The sequence below is a fragment of the Gopherus flavomarginatus genome, chromosome 7 (assembly GCF_025201925.1).
Source record: "Gopherus flavomarginatus isolate rGopFla2 chromosome 7, rGopFla2.mat.asm, whole genome shotgun sequence".
NCBI lineage: Eukaryota > Metazoa > Chordata > Testudines > Testudinidae > Gopherus > Gopherus flavomarginatus.
The window spans coordinates 100,285,184-100,297,523 of NC_066623.1; the positions used below are offsets into that span (position 1 = coordinate 100,285,184).

At 43.7% G+C, this 12,340-nt stretch overlaps 1 protein-coding gene across 8 annotated transcripts in view; it reads right to left on the reverse strand.

Moving 5' to 3' along the window:
- NFIA (nuclear factor I A) overlaps positions 1-12,340 on the reverse strand; it is a 303,342-nt gene that overhangs the window by 230,062 nt on the left and 60,940 nt on the right. The window contains exons 3-4 of one of the 8 annotated variants that reach the window (XR_007775433.1): positions 4,878-4,998; positions 3,491-3,565 (exon numbers count right to left, since the gene is read on the reverse strand). The exons of 6 other annotated variants lie outside the window; for them this stretch is intronic. Coding sequence is in view for 1 of the 2 variants with exons in the window: in XM_050962039.1 (XP_050817996.1) it covers positions 4,943-4,998 (56 nt within the window). In the remaining variant the exon portion in view is untranslated. Of the gene's footprint in view, positions 1-3,490; positions 3,566-3,814; positions 4,999-12,340 lie in introns of those variants that run through there. One more of the 8 variants, XM_050962039.1, reaches the window with a different exon arrangement.

Genomic DNA, 12,340 nt, shown 5'->3' on the forward strand with positions numbered 1-12,340 from the left:
GGTCCCATGGAAAGGCCCTGGCAGACTTGGGAACAAACCGCACATCTCCTGACTTCTAATCCTGTGCATTAACCACAAGACTACCCTCCCTCCTAATCCAGACAGAGAATCCTTTTCCAAATGGTTAACTAGTGAGGGCCAAACCAGAAACTAACACTGAAGTCATCTTGCCTAAGCATCTGAGACAGGATTTAGCTACTATTTTTTTATATCAGACGGGTAGCCGTGTTAGTCTGGATCTGTAAAAGCAGCAAAGAATCCTGTGGCACCTTATAGACTAACAGACGTTTTGGAGCATGAGCTTTCGTGGGTGAATACCCACTTCCTCAGATGCATGTAGTGGAAAGATCCAGGAGCAGGTATATATATGCTAGCAAGCAAGCTAGAGATAACGAGGTCAGTTCAATCAGGGAGGATGAGGCCCTGTTCTAGCAGTTGAGGTGTGAAAACCAAGAGAGGAGAAACTGGTTCTGTAGTTGGCAAGCCATTCACAGTCTTTTTCAATCCTGAGCTGATGGTGTCAAATTTGCAGATGAACTGAAGCTCAGCAGTTTCACTTTGAAGTCTGGTCCTGAAGTTTTTTTGCTGCAGGATGGCCACCTTAAGGTCTGCTATAGTGTGGCCAGGGAGGTTGAAGTGCTCTCCTACAGGTTTTTGTATATTGCCATTCCTAATGTCTGATTTGTGTCCATTTATCCTTTTCCGTAGAGACTGTCCAGTTTGGCCGATGTACATAGCAGAGGGGCATTGCTGGCATATGATGGCGTATATTACATTGGTGGATGTGCAGGTGAATGAACCAGTGATGGTGTGGCTGATCTGGTTAGGTCCTGTGATGGTGTCGCTGGTGTAGATATGTGGGCAGAGTTGGCATCGAGGTTTGTTGCATGGATTGGTTCCTGAGCTAGAGTTATTATGGTGCGGTGTGCAGTTACTGGTGAGAATATGTTTCAAGTTGGCAGGCTGTCTGTGGGCAAGGACTGGCCTGCCACCCAAGGCCTGTGAAAGTGTGGGATCATTGTCCAGGATGGGTTGTAGATCCCTGATGATGCGTTGGAGGGGTTTTAGCTGGGGGCTGTATGTGATGGCCAGTGGAGTCCTGTTGGTTTCTTTCTTGGGTTTGTCTTGCAGTAGGAGGCTTCTGGGTACACGTCTGGCTCTGCTGATCTGTTTCCTTATTTCCTCGTGCGGGTATTGTAGTTTTGAGAATGCTTGGTGGAGATTTTGTAGGTGTTGGTCTCTGTCTGAGGGGTTAGAGCAGATGCGGTTGTACCTCAGTGCTTGGCTGTAGACAATGGATAGTGTGATGTGTCCGGGATGGAAGCTGGAGGCATGAAGGTAGGCATAGCGGTCCGTAGGTTTTCGATATAGGGTGGTGTTAATGTGACCATCACTTATTTGCACCGTGGTGTCAAGAAAGTGGATCTCCTGTGTAGATTGGTCCAGGCTGAGGTTGATGGTGGGGTGGAAGCTGTTGAAATCGTGGTGGAATTTTTCCAGAGTCTCCTTCCCACAGGTCCAGATGATGAAGATGTCATCAATGTAGCGTAGGTAGAGAAGGGGCGTTAGTGGACGAGAGCTGAGGAAGCGTTGTTCCAGGTCGGCCATAAAGATATTGGCATATTGTGGGGCCATGCGGGTGCCCATAGCAGTGCCACTGATCTGGAGATATATATTGTCATCAAATTTGAAATAGTTGTGTGTGAGTATAAAGGCACAGAGCTCAGCAGCCAGTTGTGCTGTGGCATCATCAGGGATAGTGTTGCTGACAGCTTGTATTCCATCTGTGTGTGGGATGTTTGTGTAGAGAGCCTCTACATCCATGGTGGCTAGGATGGTGTTTTCTGGGAGGTGACCAATGCATTGTAGTTTCCTCAGGAAATCAGTGGTGTCACAGAGATAGCTGGGAGTGCTGGTGGCATAGGGTCTGAGTAGAGAGTCCATATATCCAGACAGTCCTTCAGTGAGAGTGCCAATGCCCGAGATGATGGGGCGTCCAGGATTGCCGGGTTTGTGGATCTTGGGTAGTAGATAGAATAACCCTGGTCGGGGTTCTAGGGGTATGTTGATTTCTTCTGGTGTTAGTGTAGGGAGTGTCTTGAGTAGATGCTATAGTTTCTTAGTGTATTCCTCAGTGGGATCTGAGGGAAGTGGCCTGTAGAATTTGGTATTGGAGAGTTGTCTGGCGACCTCCTTTTGGTACTCAGACCTGTTCATGATGACAACGGCACCTCCTTTATCAGCCTCTTTGATGATAATGTCAGGGTGGTTTCTGAGGCTGTGGATGGCATTGCGTTCTGCACGACTTAGGTTGTGAGCCAAGCGATGTTGTTGTTCCACGATTTCTGCCTGTGCACACCGGCGGAAGCATTCAATGTATAGGTCCAGACTGTCATTTCGACCCTCAGGAGGAGTCCATGTGGAGTTCTTCTTCTTGTGCTGTTGGTGGGAGGGCACCTGTGTATCAGTGCACTGTTTGGTGTTGTCCTGGAAGTATTCTTTGAGTCGGAGACGGCGAAAGTAGGCTTCCAGATCGCCACAGAACAGTATCATGTTGGTGGGGGTGGCCGGGCAGAAAGAGAGTCCCCGAGATAGGACAGACTTTTCTTCTGGGCTGAGTGTGTAGTTGGATAGATTGACAATATTGCTGGGTGGGTTAGGGGTACCACGATTGTGGCCCCATGTGGCAGTAGGAGTTTAGACAGCTTACAGTTCTTTTTCCTTTGTAGAGAGGTGAAGTGAGTAATGTAGATCTCCTGTCTTATTCTAGTGAAGTCCGTTTGTGTAGAAGTTTGGTTACTAATGAGAGTCTCCAGGTTGGAGAGCTCTTTTTTGATGTTTTCCTGTTTGCTGTATAGGATGCTGATCAGGTGGTTCCTCAGTTTTTTTGATAGAGTGTGGCATAATCTCTCACTGTGGTCTATGTAGTATGTAGATAGCAGTGGATTTTTTACCTTTAGTCCATTTGGTATGATGTCCATCCGTTTGCATTTGGAAAGGAAGATGATATCTGTCTGTATTTGTGCAAGTTTCTTCATGAGGTTGATGGATTTCCACTCCATACGGCTAAATGCAGTGCCTTGCATGGTGTCAAGTATCAGAGGGGTAGCCGTGTTAGTCTGGATCTGTAAAAGCAGCAAAGAATCCTGTGGCACCTTATAGACTAACAGACGTTTTGGAGCATGAGCTTTCGTGGGTGAATACCCACTTCCTCAGATGCATGTAGTGGAAAGATCCAGGGGCAGGTATATATATGCTAGCAAGCAAGCTAGAGATAACGAGGTCAGTTCAATCTTTTTTATATTAAAAGACAACGATCTATCTAACCAATAGATACTTTGTATCTTCTCTGTTTATCAATATTCTCCCTCATTACGAGTCATCTCCCTTTCTATGGCCTAGGAACATAGTTATTTCATTATTGGATTTAAAACAGTTGTATGTTACCCTACACATATACAGAGGAAATAAACTGGACTGACTAAATTACCTGTATTATCAGTGTTGGTAATTTCACTGCAGCCATTTTCTTGACTGATGTATAGAACCCTATAAACTGAATCCACTGAGAAGACGATGGAAAATACAAGACAATGATCAATGGATTCAATTAGTTACAGTATAATTCTACCAAGATGAAAATGATCAAGATACAGTGCAACTTCTCTGGTGCAGCTAAAAGAAGTTAACAGTCTACCATTAGTTTTGCACTAAGTCTGCCATTAGTTTTCCATTCTGCAACTACTAAACTAAGTGATGTACAGAAGGAATGAGGATCAAAGGTATTCACGAAAATATCAACAAGAAGTGGAGGCTGTTCTGCAGGTGGAGGTATTAATATAGTGTTTTAATAAACTAGAAATGCATTATGGCTGTATTTCTTCACACGCAGAAAACGTTCTAACAAAAGAGCAATTTTTCTAATGACATCAAAAGAAAACCTTCCTAACAGCACATCCAAGCAAGAATTAACAATGCTGTCTGGAGCTACAGTGTCATTTTTAATAGCTTCTTAAACATTTTAAATTCCACTCTGTGTTTTCAGAGTCTTTGATGCAGAGCACCAAGAAACCTGAATGCAGATGCATTTAATGAGCAGGTCATCTGAATTATGCTTTGACTCTAACTTCTCTTTCTCTGTGCAAGGTGACATCCTCTAGTCAGAGAGGGTCACAGAATACAGACATGGCATGGCAGCTGATGGCATTAGTGGCAACCAAGCTAGCCAGGAGGCCATGGCTGGGGGAGGCGGTGTCTCAGAAGACCATGGAGACTGAGCTTACTTAATCACATTATTAAGATACTAATCAACAATAGCACTTAGCACATGAGAAAATAGCCAGTTTACAATATCTATAGAGAGCAATCTGTATATTAAGCCCAGGACATTACACTACAAGGAAATATGTAAATGTCATCATCTTAAAAGATAAAGGCACAGCACAGAGTGGAGTTTTTTTTAGTTTAAGGAAATGAGATGAATGAATAAAGCTGATCAAATGATTAATAGAATCCATGATCTTAATCAAATTATTTCCAAAGAAGAAAAGGCTGCTCTGTTAAGAGCTAGTTGTCTCCATTTCATTAAGAACAATGATATTCTAACAGACCAAGACTGACCCAGTACATTATTCAGAGCAGACATATTTTTATGTTTCCTGTCCCTGCAGCAAGACGAACAAAGTTGTTGATGGTCTGCAGCACTAAAACCTTAGAAGTAGATGAAAACAACTTATAAGCAATAGATTTTATTGCGACAATTGAGAGAAACCCCAAAACACAATGAAATGCAAACGTATGCTTGTTTCAAGATGTCTAAACTCCAACCACACTGTCACTCCACAATTGAAAAAAAATCTTATAAAAAGTTTTCACACCCTGTTGGGTTAAGAGACAGTGGGTATTAATCCTATGGCTGCCATGCCAAGCTTCCTTTTTGTGGTCAGTGGAGAAGCTGTGTGGTTGGTCTCAAGCAGTCCAAAGTCTTTTTTTTTTCCCCTGTGTTAAAACAAGAGAAAGTGGGTTGGTAACACAGTTAAGGAAAAACCACAGCCAGCCCTCACTGCTGTTGCTTTCCCCCTAAATGTGGCCTGCAGCTATTCTGCTTTCCAAAAAAAGGTTTAATTTAAACCATACACGGTGCTGCAAGCTGCCACGTTTCCAAACTCCACATTCCTTTCTAATCTGTGCACTTCAGAACTGACATATTCTGTTTGCAATGGTACCCAGACTAAATGCAATGAATAAATTATTGCTAACCAACTATTACTTGATTTGATAATAACAGATCTTCCCCTTCCCCTCATCCTGGGGCTAATGAAGTTTGCTGAAATTTTATATCGCTTTTAAGGAACCAGATTCATGTTTTTAAAATCACTATCTGTTTTGAGAGATTTTTCACAAAGCAAGCAGTACTTTTTCAGGACTTGGGGACAGAACCTCAGCGAGTGTAAATTGACAAAGCCCCACTGACTGCAATAAAATGATGCTGATTTACACCAGCTGAGAATCTGGTCCATCAGCTCTGTTTCCACAAGCCCACATGCACAGCAGTCTTTGTTCTTCATTCATTATGCACCAATGTGCAGTGCAGAAGAGCACTTATTTATTTGAAGTTAAGCAAGATCCTTTAGGGCAGATCCTGCTCCCTTCTCCATGAGTGTGGAGAGTTCCATGGCAGCAGAACCAGTGAGGTTATCCAGTGGTGGGCAATCTGCAGCCCGCAGGCTGCATGTGGCCCATCAGGGTAATCTAATTGTGGGCCGCGAGACATTTTGCTGATGTTGACCGTTCGCAGGCACAGCCCACCCGCATTTCCCAGTGGCCACAGTTCACCATTGCTGGTCAATAGGCACGGTAGGAAACGGTGGCCAGCACATCCCTGCGGCCCACCACTTCCCGCAGCTCCCACTGGCCCGGAATGGCGAACCACGTCCACTGGGAGCTGTGGGGGGCCATTCCTGCAGATGATCAACATCAGCAAAATGTCTCACGGACCACCATCAGATTACCCTGATGGGCCGCATGTGGCCCACGGGCTGCAGATTGACCATCACTGGACTATGCAAGAGAAGGGTGAGATTTTGGATAGCTCTGGAAGAGGTGTGCACCCCTTCACGGTACGGAGCTAGTTACACAGGAGCAGCTTGTGGATCCACAGCTATGCAGGTTCTCTCGACTTCCCACAGAAAGAGGCTGCACTCTAAGGAATATTAGGCTACAGCAATCCTTCAAGAGTAACATCCAGACCTCTCTTGCATTTCCACGCTGCCTGTCTCAGAGACATGGGGCAAGCACTTGGGGCAGCTGTGGCCCACTGTGCCTAAAATCTGCCAGTACATGTTGTCTGGGGGATGTATTAATTTATGCACCAACCATTTATTTGAATTTTATGCAGCTAGACTATATATAAGTGTAAGACCATCTTTTTGTTCTGTGTTTGTATAGTATCTAGTACAATGGGGTCTTGGTGCATGACCAGGGCTCCTATGCACTACAGTAGGAATCAGCAATCTTTGGCATGCGGTGCGCCAGGGTAAGTACTTTTTCTGTCTAACCTAAAACCAACATACAACTCCTGCTGCTACCTCGCAAACATTACAAAATAATGAGTCAGGCCTCCAAAATCATCAGTTATTTTTCCCCATAACCGTGAGAGCTAAAATTTAACTATTAAGAAAAAAGGAAGAGCTGAAATTCTCATACGATCACTCAATTCCTGGAGTTGGGACTTTAAGAGAAACACTAAATCAGGGGTTCTCAAACTGGGCATCGGGACCCCTCAGGGGGTCGCGGGGTTATTATATGGGGGGTTGCGAGCTGTCAGCCTCCACCCCAAACCCAGCTTTGCCTCCAGCATTTATAATGGTGTTAAATATATAAACAAGTGTTTTTAATTTATAAGGGGGGGGTCACACTCAGAGGCTTCCTATGTGAAAGGGGTCACCAGTACAATAGTTTGAGAACCACTGCACTGAATGTTGTGAGATTCACAATAAAATGGCAGAAGTTGACAACAGTCTGTAATGTCAGAAGGATTGCTGTATTTAAACACAGAGGGCCAGATCATTAGCTACAGTAAATTAGTATAGCTCCTCTGAAGTCACAGGCTCCTCTTCTGGCCAGAAGAGTTGAGTGTATGTTCATATAATGCAGTAGACAAGACATCAGATGAAGTTTTCTAGCATCAGCTCAATGACTTGCATGGAAATGGAAAGACCTTAGAAATGAGGTTCAGTGCCAGGATAAAGTAATATTTTTAGGGTTCGGATTTTCAAAAGAATGAAAGGAAATTAGATGCCCAGTGCCCACTGAATTTCAATGTGAGTGGGGTGCCTGACTTCCTTATACTCCTTTGAAAATCCCAGCCAACTTTAACAACCTTGATAAAGGCCTTTTAAAAAGCTGGTATAGTATAAAAATTGGTACTGAATAAAATAACATATGGACGCAATATGTGCCTTAGTAAGTCAGTGAAATATTCATATAAGTCTAAACCTGAGTTATTATTTATTATTAGTGTTCTTGTTGCTGCTTTTGCTGCCAGGAAGTCCAATAAGGCCTGAAGGATGAGCAAATGTCCATCATCTTCAGTTGTCCAACTAGTAACCCCCTGTGACAGGGTATACCAGGCGCTCTGAGGCCCCCACACCCCTACGGTTACCAACTCTCCAGGATTGCCCTGGAGTCTCCAGAAATTAAAGATTAATCTTTAATTAAATATTATGTCATGTGATTAAACCTCCAACCAAAATTGGCAATGCTACACACCCCGCCCCAGGAAAAAGGGCAATAGAGGTGAGTCCTCCAAGCTGCCTAGTGCGGCTGCGGGGAAGCAGCCAATCATCGATGCTGCAGGGACCAGCCAATCAGAGTGTTTCAGGCCTATATAAAAGGAGCTGCAGTACCAGAGCAAAGTCAGTTGCTGCCTGGAGCTAGAGATGTGAGGGTGGTGCTCCTGACTGACTGCTGGGAGTCAGAGAGAGCAGTTACTAGCATGGACTGGGGGAGCAAGAAAGGTGCTCCTAGCTGGCTGCTGTGACTCAGACAGAAGAGTTATTGGCAGAGGCTGCAGGGAAGTGGCCCAGAGAACACTAGTAATTAGTTAGAGGGATACAGAATATGACTGCTATTTATAGGGTCCGTGGCTTGGGACCTGGAGTAGTGAGCAGACCCTGGTTCTCCCCACTGGCCACAAGCAGAATGGCCTAACCCCAGAGAGGGCAGTTTAATTAAGTCCTGAGGAAACGAGTGAAAACAGACCCCGAAAACAGGCTGAATATTGAACTTTGATACGTCCCCAGAAGGGAACTGAACTGACAATGACTCAGCTGGAGAGCTGGGATCAGCAAGGCCCAGACAGGGCGAAGAGTCTCCAGGGAGGAAACACTGGGGGCACTGCTCCATTCCAGAGAGGGAAAGATACTAGAACAAGCCCAGTGAGAGCTGCAGGCAGACCCCAACGAGGGTACCGCGATGGCTCTGTTGGAAGGACTGGGTAAAGGACTGAGCCCAGGGAAGTCTACACATAAAGCCATGACCGACTGAGGGCACTGTGATAAGCCTCATTGGTGAGATAGAGGACTAAGCCCAGGGAGGGCTGCAGGAAGATGGTACCAGGACCGTATCCTCCAGAAAGGATTTGTTTGTTTCTCATATGGACTGTGTGTGACTCGTCTGGAGGGCTGAGTCGCTAAAGACCTACTGGAATCAGAGAGAGAGTGCAGGCACATGACTCAGTCAGCAGGCAGTGCTCGCGAGAGGCCTACCCCACTACACCCACCTAATAGGATAATGTAGCCAAAGAATGGAAAGGTAACACAGCATCTAGCCACATTATGTTTCATTTATTTTTGCACTTTGGTGAGTTGTCCCAAGAGAATTAATGTTTTTAAATGGCTGCATCTTTTTAGGGCAACTGGCTGTCCTCTACTACAATATCAAGGACATGTGCATGTGCAATTCTGGAGATGGACCAAGTTGCCTTAGCAATCTGAGAGGTGTATGTATGGCAACTTGAAATGTTAAGGACTTTAAACATATTTTTAGAGTGAAATTCCCTTTGTTTCGCTCAAAGGAAACTCTACACTACACAAGAATGATGAGGAAAAGGGTTTCTCCCTTCAGTGCAGCCGTAATTGTCATTAACATGAATGGGAATTAATGCATATGGATCACTGGGAGAAGAATAAATCCCTCAGTGAGTAACTTAACCCAATAAAAAAAGCAAGGCAATTCAAAGAAAAGGTTAAAACTAATCATATGGAGTTACCCTGGATTTAGACAGGGGTACCAGAGCTGAATCAGCCCATTGTGTTTAATTCCTCCTGCGTAGATGGGGCAAAATTCTGATGTTTGAACAGATTCACTGAGGGGCAAAAAGAGACAGGGGCCTTTTCTCTGCTCCCCAGAATAGGGCAGGGCAGGCCAGAGGCCAAGTGCTCCCCGGAGTATAAAGCAGAGGGATCCAGCTATTGCACCCAGCAGTGAATGCTGTAGGACCCCATACTGCTCCTTTGTGGAGCAGCCGTAAGTAATGTAGCAGGAAAATACTTCACTCTGCTGTGTGCAGGCAGGATTGCCCAGGGACACTCCACTAGACTATATGGAAGATCATCCATTGCACTGTATGAAGATCCTTGTAATCTATAGCCCAGAGTATACAGTCTTTGCAGCAATGATATGGAACTGATACATATTGAAAGTGTCTATGAAAAATAAATACAATGTGCAAAAGTATAACAACTCAACCATTTTAACGCTGGATGCAATAAGCAGCAAAATGGCTTAGTTTATACTTGTGAATTTAAAATGCTAATTTCACTGTAATAATAAGCTGCTTCTTTAAGAAATAAAAAAGCTTCAGAAACACAAATAAGCACGTGTGTTGCCATAACTCAAAGGTGACCAATCAGTATTTTTTAAATACAATTTGGTAGCAGGAAAAATTGGTTCCATGCTGGGCCTCTTTATGTCAAGTCTTAACCAGAGCAAAATTTTATGGCCGAGTTATAAACTCCTGAAAATAAGGGCTTATAATTGAAACGCTGACAGACCCTTAATTATATAAGCACTGGTGGGCACTGCTGTAATAAAGCCCACATATTTTCCCTTTGATCAGTATTTACAGGATGCATTGGAAATCATCTTATTTACAAGCGCATGCACACTCAACTAGGTGGAGTTTTATACATTAAAAAAACAACAGCAAAAAGGAAGTACAAAGTACACCGTTCAAAAACCAGGGGATTTACCTCCTGGTGTTCAAGCAGCATACCAACCAGAAGCTCCCGGCATTGACTAATGTTTTTACTCTTCCAGTTTGTATAAAAGGTTGAAGTTCAGTCTGGTGCAGTGCAGCATTCCACAAGACCTGCTGCCTCTTTAGGCAGGTGATTAATCACATGATCGATAGACCATATGATTAGGCACTAATAGCTGATAGGAGGAGAGAATAAACAACCATAAATTCGCTTTGTACTGAGTAATCCAAGTGTAAGAGAGGTCAGATAATGGCCACATAAGGTCATGTTGCCTAAGGAGCCCATATGGGAAAGATGGAAGATACATACATTTTTAAATATGTTCAATTATTATTGTATTGCTGAGCAGGGCTATTCTGGCCAATGCACCTCTATTATTTTGGCATTATTAGGGCATATGGGCAGCTTCAGTGCTCCAAATTAGTCATTATATTAAAAAATGAGAGCCCCTCCCCCCCCACAAAACTTTATTATGGCAATAATTTTGTACGAAACACTACCCTTGGTATATTTTAGCAATTCACAGGGTGATTCAGTTGATCAGCTTGTAAAAGGGTTCTTCAACAGGACTTAAATGAACATGGAAGCATCCAGAGTTTGGTTTGTTGTTGTTATTGTTGTGTTTTTTCTCTGTAGTCAAAGCACTAGGTGGACTGTTTAATTTCTCCTTTGCACATTACAGCTGGGAGTTCTGCTGCTCTTATGAACTCACACTATCAAGACTGGATGCTCAGCATAAAAGCGTGATTTCAAAGGGTCATAAATCTCTGCCTCCTCCCCACCCCCGCCTTCATTCCCTTTCTTCTTCCTTTTCTGAGGCTCTTCCCTTCCCCACACACAGTCTTCTCTGTTATAAAAAAATGGTCTCTTCAGGACTCAGATTCAAGCCAGGTTTATGGCCTTTATTTTACAGTAAACATATCCTTTGTCTCTGTCAACAAACTCTAGAAGAAACAAGAGTGGCTGGTTAAGGGGGGGGAGCTTCATCCACCCCACACAAAAGCAAGGAGTTTACAAAAACTCTCTGTCAATTACTGGAATTAGGCACAATAAGTTATTTCCTATCATTTAAATAAAAACCTTACTGGTAAAGAAGTCACTGAATGCTACCTTGATAAGAGATGGCCAATCCACTACTGCAATAGCTAACATACCCAGCACTGAGTCACTTGCCATTAACTCGAAAACAATTTAAGCATTAGAAGTTGCTACCTATGCTGAATTCATTCTGAACCATTTCATTTTCATCATAAACAAGAGCAAAGAATTAACTATGGTGATTAACAAAGAGTATGTAAAAAAAGAGAATCTATATGACTGGATTTAATTCTACCTCACTACAACTAATTTATCCATTTGGTTGTTGTTAAAAACTCATTTTGAAGTAAGTGATGGAATTTACATGTGTGTACATTGCCCCACCCCGTTATTCCTCCCTCCGCCCATGTTTAAAAGGGAAGAGAGTAGTTATTGTGCCATGTGAAACCTCAGATGCTCTTCAAGGATGCTGACATTTATTTAATTAATTTCCCTCCCCAGCTTACACAATGGCCCTGTATGCAAAACCATGCATGAATAATTCAGATTTGAAAACCGCATTATTACAAAAGATGTCACGTTCAAACACTGTCAGCACTAATAAACTCCACACCTTGCTAAACCTGACACACTGTCCCCCTTCCTCATCCCTCAGGTCACCCCCCCAAAGAAAGCCTTGGGCAAAACCAGCTAGACCTGCTATGTGCCCTGAGTGCCAGCAAACTCAGCCTCTTGGGGGCCTAACAAGGGAGTATGTTCCAGAGTGAAGGATCATCCTCTGAGAATGCAGGCTCCTACTACAAAGGAGTATGCAGGACCCCCATTTTGTTGGGCTTTGCAGACCAAAACCAGCCCTTTATTATTATTTATTGTTACTGCGGAAGAACACCAAAGGACTGGGAAGATCACTGTGCTGGGTGCTGTACAAACACACAGGAAGTCAGGCCCCTTCCCTGAGCAGTTTACAATCTAATTTAAGACACAGTACAAGTGAATGAGAAAAACACTCAGAAGATGAGGTAATGGTAATAAAATGGTAA